We start from the raw sequence: 26,157 nt of genomic DNA, 5'->3' as shown, positions 1-26,157 counted from the left end.
AGTATTCGTTAATGAGCAAGTTCTTTGGCTCTGTGCAAGAATTGTTGGTTTAAATTCTCGGCACGGAGTTATACAGGGGAACAAGATAGCAAGAAATCTAAGTAACTTAAGCCACCTGCATTGCATTTATAAAGCTCCAAGCTGTGTGGCCAGCTTTCCCAAACATAAAACAAGGTCATAACCATGGAAATACCTTGAATGAGAGAGACCCTATTGCATTCAATATGTCTGTTTAAGGTTTAGGAGGGAAGAAGGATTGAAGTTGTAGAGAAAAGCACATATAAAGCAAGAACGCTGGCTGTTTCCTTTTTTAATGCAGAAATTGATGCGCCCAAGAACTTGCGTGTGCTCTCCCGGACGTCTGACAGCCTGGACCTTGAGTGGGACAACAGTGAGGCAGAAGTGAAGAACTTTAAGGTAGTGTACAGCACTCTGGCTGGTGAGCAGTACCACGAAGTTCTGGTACCACGGAATGCAGGTCCCACCACCAGGTCTACCCTCACAGGTAAGAACAGCAAGGGCATTTTTCTTGTAGAATTTCCAAGTGAAAAATCATTATATTGCTTTTGAATGTATGTAGACGTGCATATGTGATTGTGTTTAAAGCACTCTCTTCTATTTTTTTTTTTTTTTTTAATATTACAATGACCATGTAAAGTGAGAAGATTACCTTTCCTTTAGGCTTTTGTAAAGTTAATCTTATATAAGAAAACATTAACGTAAGGCTTACTACTAGAGATCTACCAGACCAATTTTGCTCACTTTCGTTTTAAGCTGAAGCTTGAGCAGAGTAGATGGGCAAAAAAAATGAAATATCAAAGAAGTTCAAAGCTTGAGCTTTAATTTCCTCCGCGTCAAACAGGCAGAGCAGCCCCTCCGCCAGCAGGATGACAGATAGCCCTGACAGCCAATCAGTGTGGCATGAAGGTGAGCCCAGGATGCAGTCGTACAGTTAGACTGTTCGCACCAATGGGGAGAGGGAAATAGTTAGGAGCATATAAAACGGGGCGGGATTGCGCCACGTGCGAATTTCAGAGGGGGGATTCACTACGCGTGAACCACATTTGCATTGTTCATGAGCTCTTCTGTAGTGAAGGGATTGAGGGGCCCAAAAGCAGGAAAGGGGCAGGACTACCAGCATCCATGGCGACACGGGCTTTACACTATCCTTAAGGGACGCTAACGCCCAGACGATGCTTTGCTTAAATTATTTTTGATAGCGTTTGCTGGCTAGTGACTACTAACCTTAAGGTACCCACCCACCCCATCTGTTACAGGCAGAAGCTTTTTTTTATTATTTTTTTTTATAGTTTTTATTTGTTTTCTACACTATATAAACATACATAAAACATTACAATAGTAATAATAATAACAAAAGAAAAACATTAAACAACTGCTACATACATATTGAATAAATGTTGAGTACATATATGTTGAATAACTATTACCTATACATTATCATACTACAACATAATCATTCTTAACATAAAAGTGCACCCCCCACCTCGGGATCATTCCTGAGTCCAAAATCTGATCGTTTCCTCTGCTGGCGGTTTCCCACTTCCCTTAGTAAACACAAATATTAGGAACTGTTTCCAGATTCCTTCAAACTCATTTATTTTAGTTACGCCTTTTCTCCACTTAATATTACATGTCAATTTATCATTAATGGCTATATCCCATACTTCTTTGTACCATTCTTCAATGGAATATTCCCCTTGAATCTTCCAGTTCCTAGCTACCATCAATCGCGCTGCAACCAGCAAACTCGATATCAGCTCTATAGTTCCTTTTCCACACTTTATATCTTCAAATAGTGACAGCAATGCAATCTTTGGTGTTTGTTCTATTTTCATTCCCACTACTTCTTCAATTTCTGAAAACACCATCTTCCATAATCTTTGTACATATTTGCATTGCCACCACATATGTAAATACGTTCCTTTTTCCCCACAACCTCTCCAACAATTTGCTGAATGCTGATCATTTATCTTATTCAATCTAATCGGGGTTAGGTACCACCTCCATAAAATTTTAAAATAATTCTCCTTTATTCTCACTGATAAACTTCTCAACACTCTTTGTTTCCATAGTCCCTCCCAGCTCTGTCGCCCTATTTGTACCTTCAAATCTGACTCCCATACCATTTTCTCTGGGTTCTGGTGGCACCAGGCAGAAGCTAAAGAGAAGCAGTTTGGCAGTTGGAATTTAACCAGCAAAGAAAACAAGTCTGAGTTTTTTGCGGCTGCCTGGCAAAAATAAGACTAGGGGTAGGAGGTCTCTCAAGAGCGTCCTGTCTGCTTTTGCAGCGACAGATGCTGCTTGAAAGAGTAGCCCGGTATTTGGGTGCTTGTCCACTCTCTCATGCTCATTTTGCATGTTTTCAAATAAAACATATCACAGAACACCCCAACGTCTCCAGTACTCTCTTATCATAGAGGCAAATTTAACCTCTCAGAGTCTGACTCCCTGTGAAGGGGAAAGCAAGCACTTGTGTTGTGATTCAAGTGATGTGATTGCAGTAAAATCACCCATCTGTGGTGTTTGACCTGCAGTGGCTCTTTGGCACTTCCAGGTCATTGTGAAGTTACAGCCATTGAGTGATGAACGTACATATGTGTGAATTCACCCTTAGGGCTGTTCCACACACTACAGTCTTTCTTCACAGAGTCAGGTGTGAAGTGTCCCCACTACAGTTGGTTATTTTTCACGTGTTTGTACTTGGTCAGACTCTGAGCTTCATCCCATGTACCTGCTTCCCTCGGATTATCCCCATAGCGCTAAGCTTTCGCTGTTGTTGTTGTTTTTGCTACCAGGCGACAGCGATCCTTTGCATACCAGGAAGTGAGTTTAAGGGGGGAGATGTAAAAAATCAAAGAACACCTAATTTCCTTGAATGAGTTCAAATCTCCAGGGTCTGATGAACTGCATCCTAGAGTAATGAAGGAGCTAGCAGAAGAACTCTCAGAACCCTTGTCTATTATCTTTGCAAAATCATGGAAGACGGGTGAGGTGCCGGACGACTGGAGGAGGGCTAACATTGTCCCTATCTTCAAAAAGGGCAAAAAGGAGGAACCTGGGAACTACAGACCAGTCAGTCTGACATCCATCCCTGGGAAAATTCTGGAGCAGATTATAAAGAAGTCAATCTGTAAAGACCTTGAAATCCATGCAGTGATTACTAGAAGGCAACATGGATTTGTCAGGAACAAATCCTGTCAGACTAATTTGATTTCAACTATGCAAAGTTTCTTTGCATAGGCAAGTTGTTCCAAAGGATGGTAGCTTAGGGCTGCCAACTTTTCAGCTAGCTGTTCCTTGAACAGCAGCCTGACATGTGTGGACTGCATTGCTGACAAGCTTTATCTCCATGCTGTGAAAAACTTTGATTCCTATGTTCTAAATTGCTTTTAACACCACAAGACCAGGCCAAGTCAGGATTTTTCAGGCGGATGGGCAATGCAGTGATTACTAGAAGCCAACATGGATTTGTCAGGAACAAGTCCTGTCAGGCTAATTTGATCTCATTTTTTTATCGGGTAACCTCTCTTGTGGACTGTGGGAATGCTGCGGACGTCATATATCTTGACTTCAGCAAAGCTTTCGACAAAGTGCCCCATGATATTCTGATTAACAAACTAGCTAAAAGTGGGCTAGATGGAGCAACTATTAGGTTGATCCACAGCTGGCTACAGAATCGGACTCAAAGGGTACTTATCAATGGAACCTCCTCAAACTGGGGAGAGGCAACGAGTGGGGTACCGCAGGGCTCAGTCCTGGGCCCAGTGCTCTTCAGCATTTTTAGTAATGATTTGGATGAGGAGGTGCAGGGAACGCTGATCAAATTTGCAGATGACACAAAATTGGGCGGGATAGCTAATACCCTGGAAGACAGAAACAAACTTCCAAGTGATCTTGATAGGCTGGAGTGCTGGGCTGAAAACAACAGAATGAAATTTAGTAGGGATAAATGCCAAGTTCTACATTTAGGGAATACAAACCAAATGCACAGTTACAAGATGGGGGATACTTGGCTCAGCAATACTACAAATGAGAAGGATCTTGGAATTGTTGTAGATCGTAAGCTGAATATGAGCCAACAGTGCGATATGGCTGCAAGAAAGGCAAATGCTATTTTGGGCTGCATTAATAGAAGTACAGCTTCCAAATCACGTGAGGTACTGGTTACTCTCTATTCGGCCCTGGTTAGGCCTCATCTAGAGTATTGCGTCCAGTTCTGGGCTCCACAATTCAAGAAGGATGCAGACAAGCAACCAGGATGATCAGGGGTCTGGAAACAAAGCCCTATGAAGAGAGACTGAAAGAACTGGGCATGTTTAGCCTGGAGAAGAGAAGATGGAGGGGAGACATGATAGCACTCTTCAAATACTTAAAAGGTTGTCACACAGAGGAGGGCCAGGATTTCTTCTCGATCCTCTCAGAGTGCAGGACACAGAATAACGGACTCAAGTTAAAGGAAGCCAGATTCCAGCTGAACATCAGGAACAATTTCCTGACTGTTAGAGCAGTACGACAATGGAATCAGTTACCTCGGGAGGTTGTGGGCTCTCTCACACTAGAGGCCTTCAAGAGGCAGCTGGACAACCACATGTCAGGGATGCTTTAGGGTGGATTCCTGCATTAAGCAGGGGGTTGGACTCGATGGCCTTGTAGGCCCCTTCCAACTCTGCTATTCTTTGATTCTATGATTAAAAATCAACGGATGACCCAATTCAATTCAAATTTGGTATGCTTAAAGCTCTCCCTAACATCTATTACTGTGCCAATTTTGGTGTCTTTATCTTTAAAGCTTATGCAGTTGTAAGCATTTCTTTAAAATCCTGCTCCTGCACCCCAGTGGCAGCTCGCAAGATATGCTCAAAAAGTAGGGGCTAAATACAGCAAATCTTTTGGCTTTATTGCACAATTAAGGCAGGATGCATGGGAGTACTTCACAATCAAAGCAGATTATAAACTGTAAAACTTCGGAGTCCTTTGCATGCAATTTGCAGTGATTGCAGAGTATAACGCTGGTGTGATAAAGCTCTCACTCTGGGTCCTTGCTCAGTCAGTTTCCCTAGGGCACCTGGGTCACTCCTTGTCCATGGCTTTCCTACCAAGACAGCAGCTTCTACCGGTGTGCGTACAAGGGGGGATTGGCAGAAGCAGCAGCAACTGGAGCCCTGAGAAAGTACCCCTGTTTCTTTCCTCTTTCCATCTCTTACAGAGGTGCTTCTTAAGAGAAAGTGTTTTCAGATGTTTTCCAGGGAATCTGTGGGGGCTTATTAGGGGTTCCTCATTTAGAAGATAAATAGTGAGGGGGTCAGTTTCCATGAAAGACTGTTTGCCCAATGCCCCTGGTCTTTACCTACACAACTACAGAGTAATGCTGGGTGTATTCTAAGGCTCACGTCATCCTCTTGGTGATATCCAAGAGGGAGGAGTTCAGTGGTGCATAGCACTGCAGCCTGTCTCTAGCACCAGAAGTGAAGTAAAGCAAAGAGCAAAGGTGGGGGTGAAATCCAGTCTCTTCTTAATGTCTTCTGAAAGCTCTTCTTAGCAGAGATTTCATGGCCGGATTGTGCTGCTACAGAAGAGCATGAAACAGGTTTTCTTTAATTCCACCAGCAAGGACATGCCGCCCTAGAGGGGGGATTTATCTTTAGTGTTTGTTTGGTTTTTGCCTCTTGAAGAGCAGCTGCCTGTCTCCGATGTCTGTTTTCATGCACAGATCGCCCCTTTTGGTCAGGCCCCCCCTCTCCACAAGATGTCCCTTCTATTGAGATCCAGGCAGCTCATCTTCCGGACAGCTTGACCCCTGTTTAAACTAACATCCATGACCGAGGTTTCTCCCTACAGTGGGATCCCATTATAGACTCTGTGCCATCACCATGTGGTCTTAATATTTCTAAATTAGATTATCTGGATTTCTGTCCATGGTGCCAGACCTGTAGGGAGTCCCATTCAACTATCAGGGTGTGTCAGAGCATGTCAGTATGCTGGGAGCAGAGGAGTGGAGCACAAGCTAGCCAAAGTTAAGTCATTTTTAAGTTCCATTGACTGTGTTCCATTGACTGTGTTCCATTGACTGTGTTCCGTTGGCATTGCAAGAGTGTTGGACTCTCTCAATAGGACTTAACTGCATCATTTTGGCTGGATTGTATCCAGTGTATAGGAAGTTTTCATGATTTTTTTTTAAAAAGTTCTTGTTATATTAAGAAGAGCCCAGCTTGATTAAACCATATAGTCCAGCATTCAGTTTCTCCACTAGTGGCCAGTCAGACACATCTGGAATGTACTCAAGCAGGGCGTGAATGCAACATTGCAACAGCCCTCTGCTGTGGTTTGTTTCCGGCATCCGATGTTCAGAGGTAGGCTGTCTCAAAACATGGAAGTTCAAGCAACACTATTTATTGACAACACTTGTAAATGTTCCACATCTTCACAGATTCCAGAGATGTGAACAACAAAAGATAAAACTATACAAAGTTGAAAAGTATAGAACACAATATTGTAATTGCTATTTTTCAAAACAGAGTGCCAATTAAACCGTGGCTGTTATACCAAGGAAGTCTTCCTGGAAAAGAGCTGTTTTCAGGAGGGGCCAAAAACAACACCGTGTTGGCCTGATCTCCAGAGCCAGGGAGTTCCATAGGAAGAGGGGCCCACACTGAAGGCTATTCTCTGGGTGGAATCCAGTTGGGCCATAGGCCCATGTGGAACCACCAGGGACATGCTCTCTGATGACCTCCGCAATTGGGCAGGTTGGTAAGGGGGAAGGCGCTCTCTCAGTTTGGTCCCAAGTTGTTTAGGGCTGTGTACACTTGTACCAACCCTTAAAGCTGGCTCGGTAGCAAATAGGCAGCCAGTGTAGTTCCCCCAGAAAAGGAGTTGCATGCTGAAAGGGGGCAGTTCCTGATAACAGTTGAGCTGCTGTGTTCTGTACTAGCTCCAGCTTCTGGAGCAGCCTTAAAGGCAGCCCTACATAGAGTGCACTGCAGTAATCTTGAGGTTACTCATGCCTGCACCACTGTGTCCAAGCTATCCCCATCCAAGAGATGCTGTAGAGGGAGTGCAACCCTATCCAGAACAGGCAAAGAGACTATCTTCTGAACTCTAGAACCACTCACCCACAAGGCTTCCAACTTTCCAGGATTCGTCTTTAGTTTATTGGCCCTCATCCAGCCCATTACTGCATTTAGGCACTGATCCAGGACTTGCACAGCCTTACCTGATTCAGATGTCACAGGGAGATAGAACTGTGTGTCATCAACGCCCAGATGGCACTTGGCTCCAAATACCCTAGTGACTGCTCCCAGCAGCTTCATATAGATATTGAGCATCATTGGAGGCAAGACAATACCCTGCAGAACCCTGTGGCTCAATTGCCACAGGGCTGAGGAATTAGTCCTGCAGGTAGGACTGGAACCACTGTAACACATTGCCTCTAATGCCCTTTCCATAGATTCGAAGGAGGATAGCATGGCCGATGGTATCAAAAGCTGATGAGAAATCAAGCAGAATTAACAGGGTTGCACTCTGTCCCTCTCTCAATAAAGGTCATCCAACAGGGCGACCAAGGCTGATTCAGTCCTGTAACCGGGTCAAAACCCAAACTGGAATGGGTCTAGAGAATCAGTACCCTGCAGTGCCTGCAGTTGTTCCACCATGACCCTCTCCAGTACCTTCCTTAAGAAAGGAGTATTTGCCTGACGGCAGCAAGGTTAATGATATCTAGGAACTGGAAGGTTCAAGGGGATTACCATATAGATGATTGGTATAAAGAGATATGGGATATTGCTATTAATGATAAATTAACATGTAATATGAAAGTGAGAAGAGGAATAATAAAAATGAATGATTTCGAGGGAATATGGACACATTTTCTAGAATTTCTAAGGGGAGTGGGAAACCACCTCCAGAAGAAACAGTGAGATTTTGGAAACAGGAATAGATCCCGGGGTGGGGGGTGCACTTTTATGTTAAGTATGATTATTTTAACAGATTAAATTAGAAAATATGCTATTAAGGTTATTCAACATTTATGTATTATGTTGTTTTTTCTTATTGTATTGATGTATGTTTAAGTATTGGAAAAAATAAAAAAACTATTATAAATTAAAAAAAGAAAGGAGTATTTGCAACTGGAAAGTAGTTGCCTAATACCATTGGGTCCAGCATGGGTTTCTTCAGCAGTGGTCCGTAAGGACAGCAGGAACCACTCCTTCCCATAGAAAAGCATTCACCACATCCTGGACCCACCCAGTCATAGCCCCTTGGCTAGATCTCATTAGCCCGGGGAAAAGATTGAGAGGGCGCGTGGTTGGTTGCATTGCTGCAAGTACCTTGTCCATGTCATCAGGCCACAGCAACTGAAACTGACCCCACAAAATCAGGCAGGTGGTGGCATCAGGCACCTCAACTGGAACTACGCTAACAACAGCATCAAGGTTGCTGCAGAGACAGGTGATTTTGTCCACAAAGTATGATGCAAAAAGGTCACAGTGGATCCGGGAGGGGTGGGACCAGGGCCCCATTCACTGGGAAGAGAGTTAGCCTGCGAACCACCCAGAAGAGTCCACTGGACAGCAAGTCAAGGATGCAGTGGAGGCGGTGACGGAAGCCTTCTTTGCTGCCTGCTCTGCCACTCAATAGACACGTTTATGTGCTTTTGAGCGTGCTTGGCCATCTTCACTTCGGCCTTGAGCCATTTGGGCTCCAGCCAATGTCCTTTGCTCTATTTCCAATCTTTTACCCAGAAAAGCTAAATCCTTGCTACTATAGATCAAGTTAGTTGATCTTCTTGGCTCTCAGATTTAGCATGATGTACATTACCAAGCAAATGTTTTCTTTCTTTCTTTCTTTCTTTCTTTCTTTCTTTCTTTCTTTCTTTCTTTATTACATTTTTATACCGCCCAATAGCCGAAGCTCTCTGGGCGGTTCAGGATTGGATTGAACATGCAATCCAATCCTGTGCATGTTTACATGCAAGTAAGTCCCACTGAATTCAGTTGCAATTACTCTCAAGGAAGCGTCTAAAGGACTGCAGCCTGAACTTCCATTGAGCTCATGGCTTCCTACAACTGACGAATCACCCAAAGAATTATCACCTCTGTTCCTACCTTGGTAAGAACAATAACCAATAAGTACATGTTCAATATTCATAAACTGACAGTGATTCAGATCAGTGGGACTGAGAGCTGATTTTTGACTAAACCTTCTCAGGATTGGGCTATAAGTGTGTCAGTGTCAGTAGTTTTCAAACGTTTAAAACTTGTCTGGAACAAGAGCAAAAATAGGACGCTGCTGGATGAGGTATTGACCATGCCTCATTCAATCACATTTTGTAGAGTATCCAGATATTGTCACCGTCCTTGTATAATGTAATCAGCCAGTGTTTTTCCTGTGATTGTCCCATGTTTTCCCGTATGTAGAACATCTGACGTAAAAAGAAAAAAGAAAAATAGAACAGTATCAGAAGCTCCACGAGTGGGAATGATCTTTCTTGCTATTCCACCACCCACCCTTTTTTAAAGACTCTTCCTGCTGGTTTCCACCTGATAAATTACTTCCACGTTCCACCACTGCCCACTAATTGCTTTCAAAGGTCCCCAGTCTCTTGACAAGGAAGGAGGGGAAAACAACACTCAGTTCTGAGCCTCTTCACACTGTTTTTCCAAATATCTTTGAATTAATACAGCAGGAAGCCCCTGCTCTTGTTTTGGAACAACCAAGAAATGGCTACTTTGAACTGCCACTTTCTCCAATACATTGGGTATTGGAGCTAGGCAAAGAGGAAGTTGCAGCTTAAAGTAGCTGAGCACAGCATAGTAAGGGAGGGGTGGAGGCAGCATAAAAATTAGATACCCTCCCTCCAGATCTGTTCTGACAGTGGTTTCAAAACATAACAGCTTTGTCTTTTCCCCACTCATACAGCTGTACCCCATCCCACTGGTGGCGATGAGACACAGCATAATGTACACACCAAAAACATCTATGCCCCTCAATGTCTGGAAAGAAAGTCCATCGTGATTCAGCTTGAAGCTCACAGCAGAAAAATGATTTTGTAGTTCTGGAAGCACCTCCGGTCTTTACTTTATCAGCCTAAAGACAGAGCTAAAGAAGCAATGTGCTTAAAGTACAGGATGATAGGTTTACATTCAACTTTTTTGGGAGGGGAAATGTGTAACCAGTTTATCAGTAGAACCACTTGTCTAAGCCTGTGTCCAGACAATAGTGTTTCAGAGACTGTTCAGAGGTACAGCAAAGGTTGATTGTCGTGAACTGGTGGAGCACTGATCCTTGGACAATCCATGGTTGGATGTGGTGTTACACCCCACAAGTCAGTTCCCTAATGTATGTCTAGAATTTGTAAGTCTATTGTGTTCAGAATGTTGACCTGAGTGGGTAGAGATTGAATATCTTAGAAGGGGGAGGAGGATATACCGTATTTCTTTGATTGTAAGACACCATCGATTGTAAGATGCACACTAATTTCAGTACCACCAACAGGAAAAAAAAACCTAAGACACACCCGCAATTCTAAGACGCACCCCATTTTTAGAGATGTTTATGTGGAGAAAAAAGTGCATCTGAGGATCGAAGAAATAGGGTATAAGGGAATGACTGAGGTGATAGTGGGAGGTTTTTAAAGTACTTTGGTTCGAGGGAGAATTAGAGGATCAGGGTAAAGAGGGTTGTCTTTTGAGGGTAGTGTACAGGTAGTCATTTGGTGTATATTAAACAATCCAGATAATAAAGTTCAAGAGTGAAGGTGTGAAAGAAAGGAAAGCGTGTATGAGAAGAGAGAAAGGATTGAATGAGAGGTTTTAACAAGGGTCTGAAAAGGTTTTATTATGAAACAAAGTTTGTGAACATTGAAATAATTTTTTATTCAGTTTGTTTTACCACCACAAAAACCCCATGTGTCTCCTTGGCATTTATCTTCTGCAGCTATATACATATAACACCTGTTCTGACATTAATTCACCATCAGCACATATAATTCACAGCGCATTATTTTATTCCTGAAATTATTCCTGTGTAACCCCTTTCTCCACATAGTTTGTAGAAAGGTGGTGTTTGTCCCTCACCTCAAGCTCATAAAGTGGTGGCGCTTAGCCTGAGCAGGGAGTGTCCGCGAACAGGCCGGTTGTAAAGAGCCTGCGTCCTGGCTCAGTGGACTGCCTAGGGCCTGCTGGTTGCTGGTTTTTTTGCAAAGAATGCTGGACCAGGTGGACTTTGATCCGGTCTACCAAGGCACATCTTAGGGCTAAACTACACATGCCAACAAACACATCTCTTGGAGATGCCTGGATATTTTTCAGACTGTAAATAGCAGCTGTGGTGGGTGTAAGCCATGAGGACGAAGGCAATGTCATGTGGGGAAGGGAATTAACCCTCTCCTACCTCATTGTGTTCCTGAGGAAAGCCGCACACACTCCAATGGAAAGCTCCCATTGGTGCTGATGGCAACTTCCTTCACATGGGAGCAAACCATTTCCATCGGGACAACAGCACAGGAGGAATGCTTTAACACCTCCCCATGGGTTGTGGTCCCCAGCAGGTAGTATATACGTTAATATAATTTAAAGCATGCAGCTCCAGGTGATGCATTTAATGTCACGCGGTACTTACATTCTTAAACAAGAATGCCTTCTCAGAATCAATCAGTGCAAGTTACTTAAAAGATCCTGAAGACACCCTTTGATTTCTAAATCTAAAACAGCTTGGTGGGCCACCTGGGTCCCATAACTCATGCACGACTGGAGTTATCAGTCCCCTGGTTCTCGCTAAAAGTTTGGGCACAGCAGCCCACTGAATCCCTTCCACTGTTCTGTGATCTTAAAATGGGCAAATGAGTAGAGCTCATAGAGACGAGAATGGGCCGGCCCCATTGAGAAGGACCTGCGCAACGCTGCACTTAGGGCTGCACTTGTGGAGAGGAATTCTCTTCTGCCTTTGCATCTTTTATACCTCTGAGAAATTGCCAACGTTCATTCAGTTAAGAAATAAATAAACCCAAAAAGTGCCGACAAAGAGCCACTGGTATCCGCTTTGATCCAATAATGATAACAGATGATAGATCGGCTGGAAATTAACTAAATTGCTGCCTCCCCTGATGAGTGGGGAACTGCAGGGCCTGCCTGCTGCAGGCAGCGGGATGCTTTCGGCCCCATGGCACGCAGGGAGAAGCTGGCTGCTTTCATTAATTATTGAATGTTTCATTTATGCCTCATAAATAAGAAAGTCAAATGAAAATGTTAGATGTCAAATAGGTTTGGTAACAAATAAAGTTAGCTTGGATGTTTTCGCTCCCTCTGAATTTTAGCTGTGTAGAAGGCATCTGCAGTGAGTCTCAATAAAAGTTGACAAGTGGTTATTCTAAAACGATCCATGATAAGATGGACAAGCTTAGATGACCCACAGGAATCGAGACCTCCCTTTCTTCTTAATTGCCATTTTTAATAACTCTGAATCAGCCTTCCCCAACCTGGTGCCATCCAGATGTTTTGGAACACAGCACCCATTGGCCACACTGGCTGGAGATGATGGATGCTGCGGTCCAAAACATCTGGAGGGCACCAGGTTGGGGAAGGCTGCTCTAAGCGATACACTATAACACTGTATGGGCAGGCTTTCAAAGCAGTTGTTGAAACAAATATTTTATAATTTTCTCAGAATTCCTACATTCCTGCGATCTTCCAAGGCTTGGTTCATAAAGCTATGGCCACGTGCTCCTCCTTTGCCCTTTCTCTTCTGCTGCATGCTGGCTTCAGTGCAAGGATCTGAGCTTGCGTTAAGCTGGAGTGCCCGGTTAGTGTCTAAACCAGGGAACTCTGGCTTAATACTGGCTAACAAAACCCTGGAAAATAAGGCACAATCTTATCCTTGCTTATTATCCTGGCAGAGTGAGGCAGCCAGCTAAGAACATAAAAAGAGCCTTGCTGGATCGGACCAAGGGTCCAACTAGTCCAGCATTCGGTTCCCACTGCCAGTTGGGAAATCCACAAGTAAGACATGAGTAAGACATGAGTGCAACAGCACCCTCCCACTGCTCATGGCCACCATTGCTCAAGACCTAGATAGCAGACTGAGCAAGCACATAGATCACAGACTTCCCCCCTACGGTGAGATGCGTTGTGTTCCCATTTAAATTATAGCATTCCTTTCTAAATTTGCATCTGTAATAGAAATTAGCATATGCAAATTTTATGTGAGGCTGGGTCCTCTTTTGCCCTCTTCTTTAGCAGTGCATGAGTGGCCACCATAGTGGTCACATGCACTGCACATGGCCTCTGCCAGTTGTGTGAAGGGGCCCTATGCATATGCCAATGCATGTGCATGGAGTTCTTCCACGGAAAGCAGAGGGGGGGGAGTCTTGATCAGCTGAGGGCCTCCCTCAGATGGAGGCGCTCTACATGCAGACACCTGTCTTGGCATAGGGACCCAGCCTGATTGTGGCCAAGCACGTGACCAGACAGTGAGCGGGGCAAGGCAGGGCTATTTGTCGTAGCCCCAAAACTCCCTCACACACTGAACATAAGAAGTGCCCTGCTGGATCAGACCAAGGGTCCACCTAGTCCAGCACTATTCCCACAGTGGCCAACCAGCCATCAGCCAGCACCCTCCCACCCAAGTTCCCCAGCAACTGGTGCACACAGGCTTACTGCCTCGAATACTGGAGATAACACACAACCATCAGGGCTTGTAGCCATTGATAGCTTTTGCCTCCAGGAATTTATCCAACCCCCCTTTTAAAGCCATCCAAATTGGTGGCCATCACTACATCTTGTGGTAGCGAGTTCCATAATTTAACTATGTGCTGTGTGAAGAAGTACTTCCTTTTATTTGGCCTGGATCTCCCACTAATCAGCTTCATGGGATGACCCCGGGTTCTAGTATTTTGAGAGAGGGAGAAAAATGTCTCCCTATCCACCTTCTCCACACCATGCATCATGTTGCTCACCTCTATCATGTCTCCCCTTAGCCTCCTTTTTTCCAAGCTAAATAATCCCAGTTGATGTAACCTCCCCTGATAGGAGAGATGCTCCAGCCCCTTAATCATTTGAGTTGCCCTTTTCTGCACTTTTTCCAGCTCCGTAATATCCTTTTTTAGGTGTGGTGACCAGAACTGTACACAGTATTCTAAGTATAGTCACACCATAGATTTGTATAACGGCAGTATGACCCCTAATGGGTAGCTCCAGGCCTTGAAAAGTTTCACTGTCCACCCTTGTTTTAAACCGTTCTGCTATAGTAGGCATTCAAGTCGGGAGAGAGGGATCCTTTCCAGGCAGGCCCAACATATTTGCTCATACTGTCGGGATGCCTGTGGTCTTTGACCGTGGGTAGTTATTTTGTGCCAGAAAAGTTGAAGAGTCATAAGGTGGTGGTCTTGAAACTAGCCAGTGCGCTCCCCAATAATTCCACATTGCAGAACATGCGAAGTGGTTGCTTATGTTGCAGTGGGAGGTTGCACAGTAGTTTGCACATGTTTATGTACTCTTATCTTATTTTGTTGTGTATTACAAACTGGAGCCAATCATGTGTGTGGATAAAACAATTGTATTTAAAGCTGGAGGCCTGACATCAACCAAACAACCCCATCGAGCCGACATCAGGTGTGACTTGAAAACTAATGTTTTGTGTTATGAAATGTTTCTGAGTATTGAAGCATGTATTTATATTAGATGTTGCTCAGTTCCTTCACTTTTCGAGATGTCTCAGGTGATTTTACGCAATATAACTCAAACTATTTGGTCTATACTTCCATTAACTTTGGTTTTAGAAGCAAATGTTAGGGCAATTATTGATACTCTTTTATAATTTAAGAGAAATATTCAAGTGACTATAGTTACCGTGACAAAAAATGCAGCAGACTGCGAAGCCAGACAAAAAGAAACCACTGAATGGGTTGAAATAATGACACTTTATTATTTAATCTGTACCTTGTTATGTGTCCACATGCAGATTTAGTACCAGGAACAGAATACGGAGTTGGGATTTCAGCTGTAATGGATGGCAAGCAAAGTGTTCCAGCTACCATGAATGCAAGGACTGGTGAGTGACTTATATATTACATTACACATGGGACCTGCAACAAAATGTTGCACTGTGGGGTGCTCCTCTTCACAGTTCTAGCCAGCCAGGCATGGCCTCTTCCAATGTACACTATTCCTCCCACCCCAAACACACACACAGACAGAGCCAGCCAGCATTCTGTGTCCACTGAGCTTGCCCAGCTGTTTTCTTTAATTGGGGGGGGGGTTTCCCTCACTTAGGTTATTGGGGTTGTTTGCTAAAGATGTTTTGTATTTCTGCATACTTTGAATTTCTCTGAAGCCTGCTAATTCCTCCCTCTTGTGCATGGACAGTGCTTTTTTGGGCTACACAAGGATCCACACTCACAGAGAATTAAGGTCACTATTAGTATAGACAGCAAATCAGAGAGAAGTTGCAAATGAAATGAAATAATCTGTGGAACAAGCTGAAGCCAAGGGTGAAATGAGTGGTTACAGCATTGCCACAGGGATACAGGCCATGCATTTATACAGTTAAGACCAACCAATCATGTCTTCAGAGACTTGCAGACCTTCTTCTCGTATTATGTTCTTCACTCACAGGCAGTGCCTCTCAAGAGGTAGACATGAATACACCAAGCTACACTTAGATTCTCTAGAGATGGTGCTGAAATCTGCAGTTACCAGATTTGGACACTGAATTCAATGTTATGGAGCCGCCCTGTTCCATTTTGGAGTGGGTGTTGACTTGCTGGAGTCCACAGGAATCCAAAATGGATCCAATAAAGTAGGGGAGGACCAGTGTTTGGGACCTCAACTCCCATAACCCCTGCCAACATGGCCAATGGTCAGGAATGCTGGGAGTTGAAGTCCAAAACATCTGGAAATCTATTTTCGGCCCACCCTTGCAATAAAGGACCTGACCTACCTTTGAATGTTTAGTCCCTGGCAGGTGCCAAGGATGTCACTAATATAGTCTCCAGTCCTGAGCACGCCCAGGGCCGAACGGTGGAGAACAGCCCCTCCTCACAAGAGATGAATGATCTTGCCGCAGGGTGAAAGGGGTGGCATTGTATTCTGTCCAAATATTAGAGGAACACCTATCTCACTACGGGTAGCATTTATATTTTCTCCTCCTTCAAACATGAGCTGGAAGCATATGTACTTCTTTTTTTAGAGATTTTAAAGCAAAGACTGGATGGCCACCTATCAGGGCCATCCAGTTGTAGTAGTGGATTTCCTTATCATTAGCAGGGACTTGAACTAGATGACCTTGGAAGTCCCTTCCAACTCACGATTCCTCTCTCTGCTTCTGGGCAATGCTAAACATATGCTTTGTAAACATGAGCCTGACTCACAAAGAGGTACAAATTGATATCTGTCCCACAATCTGGTCTACCTGCAGGCACACTTCCATGAATATGGTCCATGCTTAAGTGACCCTCTGTCAACTAAAAGTGTGAGTTGATTGAACAGTGGCATGTCATTCTGCTATACTCTATAGCAGGGATGGGCAACACGCAGCCCATGGGTCACATGTGCACACACACACAGACACACACACACACAGACACACACACACACACACACACCAGTCTTAAATGCAGCCCCCTCCACCTCCCCAACACTAAAGTTGCTGCACCGGCAAACAATCAGTAGCCTAAAAGGGCCACATTTAACTCTAAAGCTTTGGTTTAAATTTCGCCGTTTTAGGCCACCATTGCGGTTTTGATGCTGCTGAATTCAACTGTGCACAGCAGGGGGTGCAACCCCAAGGGGCATCCCAGGGAGGTGGAATGGAATTGGCCCCACAGCCCCTGAAGTTGCCCACCCCTGCTCTACAGCAAGGATGGGCGACTTTCACAGAAGTCGTTCTTTTCTCCAGACATTTCTCATCCAACAAATGTTTTATAGCACGCTCATTACTGACCACTTACGGATGTTCACAGGACATTTTGATGATGTCGTCTGTCTCCCGTGCGTCTCCCGCTCCTTCTGCTAGTTCTTCAGTCAGAAAAAAGACCTGGAAAATCCTTCTTCTTTTTTCTTTTTCCTGTAATGAAACTTGCTGCCATTTCCTTCTGTGCACAGGAGAAGCTGTGTGATAAAAACGGCCACTGAACGGGCCACCTGGTCATTGGTTGCTTCCGAAGCTGCTTGTTGTCCCTATTGTGGGACAGAAGCAGGAGGCAAAGTGGCCGTAGGGAAACACGATTCCCCTTCCCCCGCCCCCATCTGATGATCCTCAATAGCCCAGAAGGTAGAAGTGCTATTTAGCCACATAACCCAGCCCCCTCGCATGTGGTCAATCTCTTTCATAGAACTGGCACTCCCTTGTTGTTACGAATGTATTTAAAACATTTCTATACCACTTCTCCTGTGCTCAACTGCTAGCAATGAGAGTTTATTCTTTACTATAGCTTTGGAGCATGTGTACAAAGGTCCATCCTGACCACTATGGACAAAACCACGCAAGAAAAGGTGCGAAATACCTCCCCCACCCTCTCTCTCTGACAACATTCAACATCACATACTTTTACTTATGAGTGAGATGTTGCCCACAGTTCACTGCAACTTGATTCAAATTTGGTAAGGTCCAATGGGACTCAGATAAAATTTATTTACAAAGCACTTGTTGGGCATTCCTGCTCCATGGTCCTGGTGGGCAACTGATGTTTAACAGGAACCATATCTGAACTGAGCAAGGGTTTGAGTGTTTGCAACATTGGCTCTGCTTGCTGACGTACATGCCAGGGGGTCCTCACTCTCACAACCCTCCTAGCGTGAGCAGCAATAGGTGTTCGGTCGGTGTTCTCCTCTTCTGCATCTCAGTTGCTCACTCCTGTGTGAGAACCAAGGCAAACGGGAATGAGTCGCTGAAGGGCTTAAGGGAGGAACTGTGCCAAGACTTCTGCTGCTGCTCACATTGGGGAAGGAGCTCTTGGCCTCTTGCCTACAAATGAAGCACAGAGGTACATAATAAAGGCCAGGATCTCTTCTCGATCCTCCCAGAGTGCAGGACACGGAATAATGGGCTGAAGTTACAGGAAGTCAGATTCCGGCTGGACATCAGGAAAAACTTCCTGACTGTTAGAGCAGTGCGACAATGGAATCAGTTACCTAGGGAGGTTGTGGGCTCTCCCACACTAGAGGCCTTCAGGACGCAGCTGGACAACCATCTGTCAGGGATGCTTTAGGGTGGATTCCTGCATTGAGCAGGGGGTTGGACTCGATGGCCTTGTAGGCCCCTTCCAACTCTGCTATTCTATGATTCTATGAAAGGGGTGCAGGGGGCTCTGCTAAAGCCTCCGTTGCTCTACACGCTGGAGAGAACAAGGTTAAAGAGATTATACCAACATTATTGTCTCCCAATAGAGAAAGTCTGCTAATGTTATAGACACATAAGCAAGCTGGCATTTTGCACAAAGGGAAGTATTTACAGCCAGCATTTCAATGCAAATGCAAACAGCGTTTGCCTTTATGTGATATTTGTACAGCGATTACAGCTGCAAATATCAAAGCCAGCCTTTGAATTCCATGGTATTGATTCTTAGACCACACGGCTCTATCAATGCTACCCAAATCCACTTCTTTTCTATAGTAGTTCCCAGTGGCCACTCTGAGTGTGTGCTGCTGTTGTCAGTGTAATGTTGCCAGGCCTGTACTTTTAGGGACTTCTACTTTTTAGGAGCACAGTTCCATCATGTCAAGGGGAAGAGAGACTGATGGAGGAGACAGAAGAGTCCCGTTCACCCCCACGTGAGCTTCTGGGCTCCATAGAAGTATCTGGTGGTGGTTTACCAAGGCAAGGGTGCCTCAAGGCCAATGATGTCTTTACCTGCATCAGCCACTCTACATATGCAGAGTTTCAGATTAGCCAACCCAGGACTTGCCATCTCTGTGAGTTACAACAGCTATACAGCAGTGGCTGGCAGGGCCAACCTCCATTAGGAAGAGCAAAGCAGACACCTACAGGGGGAGATCTGATACACCATTAAAGGAAGACATATTGACAATTATATCAGGTGCCCAACTATTTTGAACCAACTGTGATGGTTGGAGAAATGTGAAACAGGTGCCACCGTGGCAATCATGTAACCAAGGTCTTAAACATGTGGGCCGGCAACTTTAGGTATCTCAGCAATTGCCAAACATCACAGTTTTGGGGGGGGAGGTTCTCACCTTCATAATACCATAGACAGATGTACAGACATTCAAATCCTTCTCTTGAGGCCAAGTTCATATTTAAGGGATGCTCTTCAATTGAAAAAATCTCATGTTTGTTTTTTTCTTGTTCTGTTCCTTGTGGTCTCTGTATGTATGTAAAATTCTAAACTCTGACATACACATCCCCCGCTGTTTGCCACTTCTACAGTCTACCTTTTAAAACTCTCCTTTTGCCATAGAACTTGACAGTCCTCGTGACCTCTTAGTGACAGCTTCCACGGAAACGTCCATCTCTGTGTCCTGGACCAAAGCTAAGGGCCCCATTGATCACTACCGGGTCATTTTCATCCCCGCTTCGGGAATGGCATCGGAGGTTACCGTGGCCAAGGAGAAGTCTGAACTTACACTGTCAGACCTGGAACCTGGGACTGAGTACACGATCTCTGTCATTGCCGAGAGAGGCCGTCAGCAGAGCCTTGAGAGCACAGTGGATGCCTTTACAGGTACCGAGGGTCAGGTTGCACCAATCAGGTAGCAGGGATCCTCTCAGGTTATTTGAGGGCCCAGCACCACTGTCTGCTAGGTGTCTAAGGGCCACGCACTAGATATGTGGTATGGAAGACCCATAATTAGAATCTTCAATTTAAAAACAGCACCTAATTTGAAGTCCCACAAGACTACTTTGAAGTTCAGAGAAGTAATGCTCTGTGAGAGGATGTTGAACCCAAGAAGGGGAAACTACTCTCAGGTCACTTTGCCCATGCTTGTGTGCACGTCTTCTTTTTTCCACCTTTCTGCACGTTCCCAGGCTGAATAGGACCCAGCCTGTCGTTTTCAGGCTTGCAGCTCTCTTCTGCATTCTTATTTTCAGGGTTCCGACCAATCACGCAGCTTCACTTTTCTCACGTGACCTCCTCCAGCGTGAACATCACTTGGAGTGACCCCTCCCCTCCAGCAGATAAGCTGATACTGAACTACAGCCCCAAAGACAAAGAGGAAACCAAGCAAGTGATGCTGGACCCCACCAAGAGACATGCTGCCTTGTCCGGCCTGCAGCCGTCCACAGAGTACATTGTGTCCTTGGTGGCTGTGCACGGCCTTGTCAGCTCCGAGCCCATCATTGGCTCCATCACAACAGGTAACAGCAGGAGGGCTCGCTCTTCCTATGTCCTAAGCTCTTGATCAGCAGAGATAGCTGGAAATGCATGGAAGAGCCAACCACCCAAGTCAGAGCTAACTTTTTCTCTCATTTAAATGAAAAGCCGCGTTCACTCTTCAAGATCACTTTTTCAACCAGACTTATCAGAAACAGTCCCAGTTTTCTGAAACCTCTCCACAGTTTCTGAATGTGCATGTAAAAATACATCCTAACTCTAGCGCCCATCCATGTACCTGCATACATGTGAACCCTTAGGCACTACACAGTGCTGAGCCGGCCATTTCATGTACAGCAGCTGATGAAGTTCATTCTGAACTGTCGACAACGCAGTCTAGGGTAATTAGTTTTGTTCTAGGACATCTTTAAACATCCTCTTTGCTTTTAATCAGTGGAGGACAGATTATTGCAATGTCAATTAAAATAGCATACAATAAAATAGAAAAGAGCTTTTAACAGTGTGTGTGTGTGTGTGTGTGTGTGTGTGTGTGTGTGTGCATGAGAGAGAGAGAGAGAGAGAGAGAGAGAGAGAGAGAGAGAAGAGGGCTCTCACACTACAATCGTATATACACTTACTTGGGAGTAAGCCCGATTGAACTCAGTTGAAGCTATCAAGCTGCGCTACTTGGTGTGAGAATAGGATTGTAAGACGTAAACAATTGTGTGTCCATATTGTAATATGTTAAATGTAGGAATATATGGAATAATCAGAAGTCGGAAGTCCCATCTTAATCCATTGGGCCTGGTGCAGTAATTCCCACATTGTGTTCTTGAGATAGTTGCTGATGTGCAGCAAATAATAGCTTAAGTCTCCAATCTTATATCCACTTACCTGGGAGTAAGCCCCATTGAGCTCAGTGGGACAGCTGAGTAGACATGTGTAGATTTGTGCTGTAAATAGTTAAAAGTTCCTGTAAGCCAAAGTACCAATCGCAGAGGAGGCTGACAGTTGAATCTCTACACAAGTCACTGTTCTGGGCTTGGCACTTTCCAGTCAGGAGGCATGGCTGAAGCAGGGACTTAGGACCCCATCACATCAAATGCGCAGCTCCCGTTGCTTCCTGAAAACAGGAAGTAATTAGCCCCATTCAGTCCGGTAGGAGAGAGCAGCAACCAGACTTTCTCTTGGGGCGGGGGGGGGGGGTGTTGCAGCACAACAAAGGTCAGAAGGGGCAGAAGACACGCGAGAGGCAGACGACATCATGTGAGCGATCCGTGAGTGCCCAGTAACGAGCATGCAGTAAAACGCTCATCGGATGGAGCTTTTACGCAGAATTGCAAGGCTGGCCACCTTTTAGGGAAAGTGACTCTTACTGCTGCAGTAAGAAACCTGGGGCGGGGCAGGGGTGGGGGGAGAGTGAAGTGTATCTCCAGTTTCAGTTCAGAAAAATAGTGTGCCTCAGTTATCAGAAGGGAAATGCTGACCTAAGGGCTGCCTTGATGGCACTGTGTTGGTACACACACACACACCGTTCCTCTTAAACCCAGCAGTTTTTCTCATGCGTGTTCAGAGGAGGGCAACCAGGATGATCAGGGGTATGGAAACAAAGCCCTATGAAGAGAGACTGAAAGAACTGGGCATGTTTAGCCTGGAGAAGAGAAGATTGAGGGAAGACATGACAGCACTCTTCAAATACTTAAAAGGGTGTCACACAGAGGAGGGCCAGGATCTCGTCTCGATCCTCCCAGAGTGCAGGACACGGAATAACGGGCTCAAGTTAAAGGAAGCCAGATTCCAGCTGGACATCAGGAAAAATAATGACGTCCAATACCTGGATCCGGGAGATGGTGTCCCAGGTATACACTCAGGAATTTGCCTTTTATCCCAGGGACAGGTTTCTAGCCTCTCCAAGGTCCCCAAAACTCTCCAAACATCAGGCATTACGACAATGGAATCAGTTACCTAGGGAGTTTGTGGGCTCTCCCACACTAGAGGCCTTCAAGAGGCAGCTGGACAACCATCTGTCAGGGATGCTTTAGGGTGGATTCCTGCATTGAGCAGGGGGTTGGACTAGATGGCCTTGTAGGCCCCTTCCAACTCTGCTATTCTATGATTCTATGCAGGGTGGCACTGGGTAATCCCCACACCAAGGAGGGAGCGTGGGGGTTTCTGGCAGTCATGCAGTTACTGGAGCCACACACCCCTCCCCCCCTCCCTCATCCTGGCTTTTGACAACCAATCGGAGGTCTCCTTCAGCCAGGAATTGCCTCTTCAATGAAGCTGGAATGAGGTTAGATGGCGGAAGAGCCATATTCACCTCGCTCCAGCCAAAACAGTCAGGATAAGTTCCTGACTTTTTTTATTTGCTGCTTCACGGGAAAGCCGTGCAGTGGCTGTGAGGTAGATACTGTATTGTATAACTGATATAGCGCCAATGTGCAGCCGCTGCAGGGTTTTTAAAGCATAGAGGCAGGGTCCTAGAGGGCTAGAGTGTGATGCAGGGCAAATACTCCCCCAACCAACTCGGTATGGCAGCCGCTCCCTGCGTGGTTCCCTAGGTGGTCATGCACCCTCTGAAGTCACACAGAGACCTCTGTGCATATTGATATATCTGAGTGAATGGCAGTAAAGCACGGCAGAAGTAGGCAGGAGTGTAGGCCTGGCTCTGTGCCATGACTAGGATTACACGCCTTCTATTTCCTTCCCAAGCATGTCGTACGTTCCCACAGCTTATGCCACTGTTTTGCCACACAATGTATTAAACGGATTGTTAGCTTCATCTCTCTCCCCGCTATCATAAGCATACCATTCCTACCACTACCTAATTGCGAAACTCTACACAATATAGATCCCAAAGCTCCATTTTTTCCTAGCCAGCTAATTTGTCCTGGGCTGCTGCTACAGTGATTCTCACCCCCATCCGTCTATTGTCTCAGTGCTGAGTTTTGCATCGAGACTGCAAACGATTCCAAATGCAGTACAAGGGAATTATATATTTATGCTCAGTTAACCTCAAAATCCACACAGGAGCCAAAAAACCGGATTTGTTCAGTGCATGTTCGTTCTGAAATCCCCTTCAAAGCGCCACGTGCATCCTTCCAACTGAAGTGGGTGGGGGGGAGAGGGTGCCTAGTCCACACGGAGGCAAGGAAACCCTGCCTGGGCTGTCCTGCCTCAGCTGACAGATGGGGCTGACACCACTGAATGCTCCCCCATATGAAGGGGGAAACATCCCCCACAGATAGAAAGAAAACTAGTATATCAGAGAGAAGGCTACACTAGAATCTTTCTCCCTTTTCAGCTTTCCACATATAGCACTAGGTACAGCCCACGCGTAATCTAGGCTGGGGGCTGGTGCACTTACCAAGCAATCCTGAGGCCCCAGAAGATCATTTCAGTTTGTGGATCATGTCAGCATAACTTTATCAGAATCCTATACACTCCCAGCACAAATATTTTGGTGGGATGACTGCAAAAATCACAAAATGGCTCAACCCTGCCAGCCTCACTCCCATCATCCATGGTGACACCACTGACTCCCACCAGTCACATGGCAGTACAATGGCAACCCCCTCATGTGAGCAAGCCACAGGTATCAATCCACTCAGAGAGAGAGAGAGAGTCCACCATGACATCGCTTTACCCCTTCACACACACAGCCCACCAGACTCAAGGTCGCCATAGGGCCCTCCATTGCATGTGGCACAGGCAGAGATTGGCCAGGGATCCCAGCATGCAGAGAAATTCAAATCCCACCATTCACACATGCACACACACACACACACACTGGTAATACTAACGACCTTTTTGACTGCACTACACAAAGGGAAAGAAAATAGCTCTCGTGGTGGTTCACTCTGGGAGCAAAACTCACATTAGAAAAAGGGCCTGTTTACCTGGGAGGAAATAGGACATGTGTCCAGGAAAGCCACCCAGCTGCACTCTCGTGCAAACCACCTGTGCGTTAGCTCCCTATGGAGAATGACACTGCCTTTTGTATGCCTGGACAACAGTCAGGTCCTCAGCAAAAGAGGTGGATTAGGCAGGGTTAGAACCCACACAGCATACTCCCTAGAAAAGCCCCAGCAGCAGACAGGGGAAGGTCACGTCTTGGAGCATTTGTCATCCTCCAGCTGCCAGCTCACAGGCTACGACCAAGAGGGTTGCATGGGGAGCCATAGCCCTATGGAACAGCATAGATTAAACATGGGGAAGGTTCCAGGTTCAAAAAGCGCTGGATGTGATTGCCCGCTGGAAAAGGTCACCCATGCAGACACACTAGAGAGAGTATGGTGCATGGGCCAATTAGACCTTTTGGCCATCCCTCTCCCTGGCAACCTTTATGACCCCTCCACACTCCCTTTGTGTTATAATGGGGCGGGGGGAGTCCAATGGTACAGCATGCCTTACTGTCATTCTTCCTTCCCTGTCTCCTCCATGTTTTGAGTACCCACTTACCTTCACTGGAGGGGTCATTAACCCTGAGTTCTGGTAACAAAAAACCCTCAGGGCTCACCCTCCAATCAAGTCAACGTCCCTTCCTGAGATCATCTAATTACAATTGAACTAGGTGCTAATCCCTAATAGCATAAGCAACAAGTGTGCCAAGTGAATACCCTTATTGAACAGCAACAGAAATAGAAGGGGATCCAAGAGAAAGACACATGAATAGGGTTGCCAGTCTTTTGGGATCCTGTGCCTTTGACAGTCACATGATAGACAGCAGAGTAGCTGGTGTGGGATGCCCCATGACTCCCATCTCCATGCTGGGTATGCGTTCATTTCTTGAAAAAAGGAAGGAAAGGAACCTCTCGTGCAAGCCCTGAGTCATTACTGACTCTTGGAGGGACACCAGCTTCCGCTGAAGTTTTCTTGCCAGGCCTTATAGCGGGGTGGTTTGCCGTTGCCTTCCCCGGCCATTATTCCCTTTCCCCCAGCTAACTGGGTACTCATTTTACCGACTTCGGGAGGATGGAAGGCTGAGTCGACCCGAACCGGCTGCCTGAAACCAGCTTCCGCTGGGATCGAAATCAGGCCATGGGGAGAGTTTCAGCTGCAGAAACTGCTGCTTTACCGGTCTGCGTCACACGAGGCTCTGTTCATTTCTTACATATCTGTTTTCCCTGTTGTAGAGCTGCAGGAGCCTGACTGGTCCACGTAGGTTCTGCTGGGTCATTTAGCTTTGGCTTCTTAAAGTAGAAGGACATTGGAGTAGAGTCCAAGATCTTGCAGTGAATAGGGTGAAGGCAGAATCCCACAGCTATGGCAATAACTCCAAGGATTCCTATTCTCTGATGACCAAAGTACTGAATGATGGGGTACTAAGGAAGCTTCCTTGAACCTGTCATTGCTTTTTTGGCCCCGAAGGAAGGTGCACCTCTAGTATAATCATGTTAATTGCCTTGCCAATTACTATGATGAATGGAGCACAGCCATTATTATAAGACCTCTGCAGATACACATACATAATTCTGCTTTGGTGTGCATTTTAAGGTCTTCTCATCAACAATGACAGCTAGGAGATTACTTTTTTTTCTCTAAATATTGTGAGATTCTAGCGAATAAGCTATTATTGCTGAAAAGTGACACAAAGCAGTATTGCTGTGTCTGCCTTTTCCCCCCTTGAGAAGTTAGTGTGTATTTTAATAATCAATAAAAACAAAGGGGCAAAATCAACTTTCCTTTGTTTAAATTTAACAAATCAAAATGGACCTTCTCTGCCACCATTATCTTCCCTCTCAAATATAGCCTTTTCTTGGCTATGTGCTTATATTCTGAATAACACACACACACATCCATCAGTGGGAATTAGACATTGCATCCAGTTTTGCGTCCAGTTCTGGGCTCCACAATTCAAGAAGGACGCAGAC

General features: G+C 45.4%; 1 protein-coding gene across 1 annotated transcript in view; it reads left to right on the top strand.

The window, feature by feature from the left end:
• The window catches only part of TNR (tenascin R), a 115,001-nt gene that overhangs the window by 48,021 nt on the left and 40,823 nt on the right, over positions 1-26,157 (top strand). Inside the window, exons 7-10 of the mRNA XM_063117062.1 lie at positions 320-505; positions 14,974-15,063; positions 19,430-19,693; positions 20,062-20,328. Coding sequence (XP_062973132.1) covers positions 320-505; positions 14,974-15,063; positions 19,430-19,693; positions 20,062-20,328 — 807 coding nt within the window. The remainder of the gene's footprint in view (positions 1-319; positions 506-14,973; positions 15,064-19,429; positions 19,694-20,061; positions 20,329-26,157) is intronic.

This window comes from Elgaria multicarinata, chromosome 1 (genome assembly GCF_023053635.1).
Source record: "Elgaria multicarinata webbii isolate HBS135686 ecotype San Diego chromosome 1, rElgMul1.1.pri, whole genome shotgun sequence".
Taxonomy (NCBI): domain Eukaryota; kingdom Metazoa; phylum Chordata; class Lepidosauria; order Squamata; family Anguidae; genus Elgaria; species Elgaria multicarinata.
The sequence above is the reverse complement of the archived record's forward strand: the minus strand, read 5'-3'. Positions and strand labels throughout refer to the sequence as shown.